The sequence below is a fragment of the Rhea americana genome, unplaced genomic scaffold (assembly GCF_003343005.1).
Source record: "Rhea americana isolate MKP2758 unplaced genomic scaffold, rheAme1 scaffold_226, whole genome shotgun sequence".
Classification (NCBI taxonomy): Eukaryota; Metazoa; Chordata; class Aves; order Rheiformes; family Rheidae; genus Rhea; species Rhea americana.
In genome coordinates, this window is record NW_028186342.1 from 1,383,327 (window position 1) to 1,384,335 (window position 1,009).

General features: G+C 75.0%; 1 protein-coding gene across 1 annotated transcript in view; it reads right to left on the reverse strand.

Moving 5' to 3' along the window:
- The window catches only part of HAS3 (hyaluronan synthase 3), a 2,082-nt gene extending 1,330 nt beyond the window's left edge, over positions 1-752 (reverse strand). Inside the window, exon 1 of the mRNA XM_085305753.1 lies at positions 51-752. Within this exon, the coding sequence (XP_085161879.1) occupies positions 51-671 (621 nt within the window). The 5' untranslated portion in view covers positions 672-752. The remainder of the gene's footprint in view (positions 1-50) is intronic.
- Positions 753-1,009: the final 257 nt, after the last annotated feature.

The window sequence follows — 1,009 nt, forward strand, 5'->3', positions numbered from 1 at the left end:
CCGCTCCCCCCCCCGCCGCCCGGGTCCCCTCGCCCGGCCCGTGCGCCCACCTGGATGTAGTCGACGGAGTCGCCGAGCGCCCGGAAGGCCGTGTACATCACCTCGCGCTTCCCGCCCCACTTCTGCAGGACGCAGGAGTAGGTGGTGCCGCGCACCAGCGCCTGGACCCGCGCCAGCCCCTCCCGCAGCCCGGCCTCCGTCTCCCCCTCGCCCCGCGCGTGGAAGTTGCTCCTCCAGACGTAGCTGCCGGCCCGCTCGGAGCCCATGACCTCGTGGAAGATGTCCCGCATGTAGGCGTCGTCGGGGCCGTTGCCGTCCACCACCATGACCACTTTGAGGCCGGGGAAGGCGATGCGCTTGGCGGAGCGCAGGCACTTCTTCAGGTAGTCGGGGTCCTCCTGGTAGGCAGCGATGCAGAGGGCCACGGAGCGGCCCGGGCGCCCCGGCTGCCCCGCGCCCCGCATGCGCCGGTGCTCCAGGAAGGCGAAGAGGCTCTGGATGAAGAGGTGCAGCGCCAGGATGGCGCCGTACAGCCCGAAGGAGAGGTAGTGCTTCTCCGTGTGGATGAACTGGTAGCCGGTGACGTAGGCGGCCAGGATGCCCCCCAGCACCGCCAGGGCGAAGAGGCTGGTCCCCACCACGCGCAGCGCCGTGGAGAGGCTCGCTGGCATCTGCGCGGGAGCGGGAAGGTCGGGGCACGGCCCGGCACGCGGCGCCCCGGCCGCCAGCTCCGGGGGCCCCGTCCCCACGTCCTTCCCCCCCTCCGGCAGCAGGGTCTGGGAGCGGCTGGGCTCCAGGGATGCTGGAGCCGCAGGCGGGAACGGCCCCCGGGACCCCTGTCCAGCAGGGAGGGCTGGCGGCACCCGGCTCGCCGCCTCCGGGACCCCCAGCGGCAGGGCCGGGGACGCCGGGGACACCGGGGACACCGAGCGCGGCAGAGCCCGGGGCACCACCGGGGCTGCGGGGGCCCCCGGGGCGCTGCACGAGCATGGGAGGTGCCGGGGGGGGG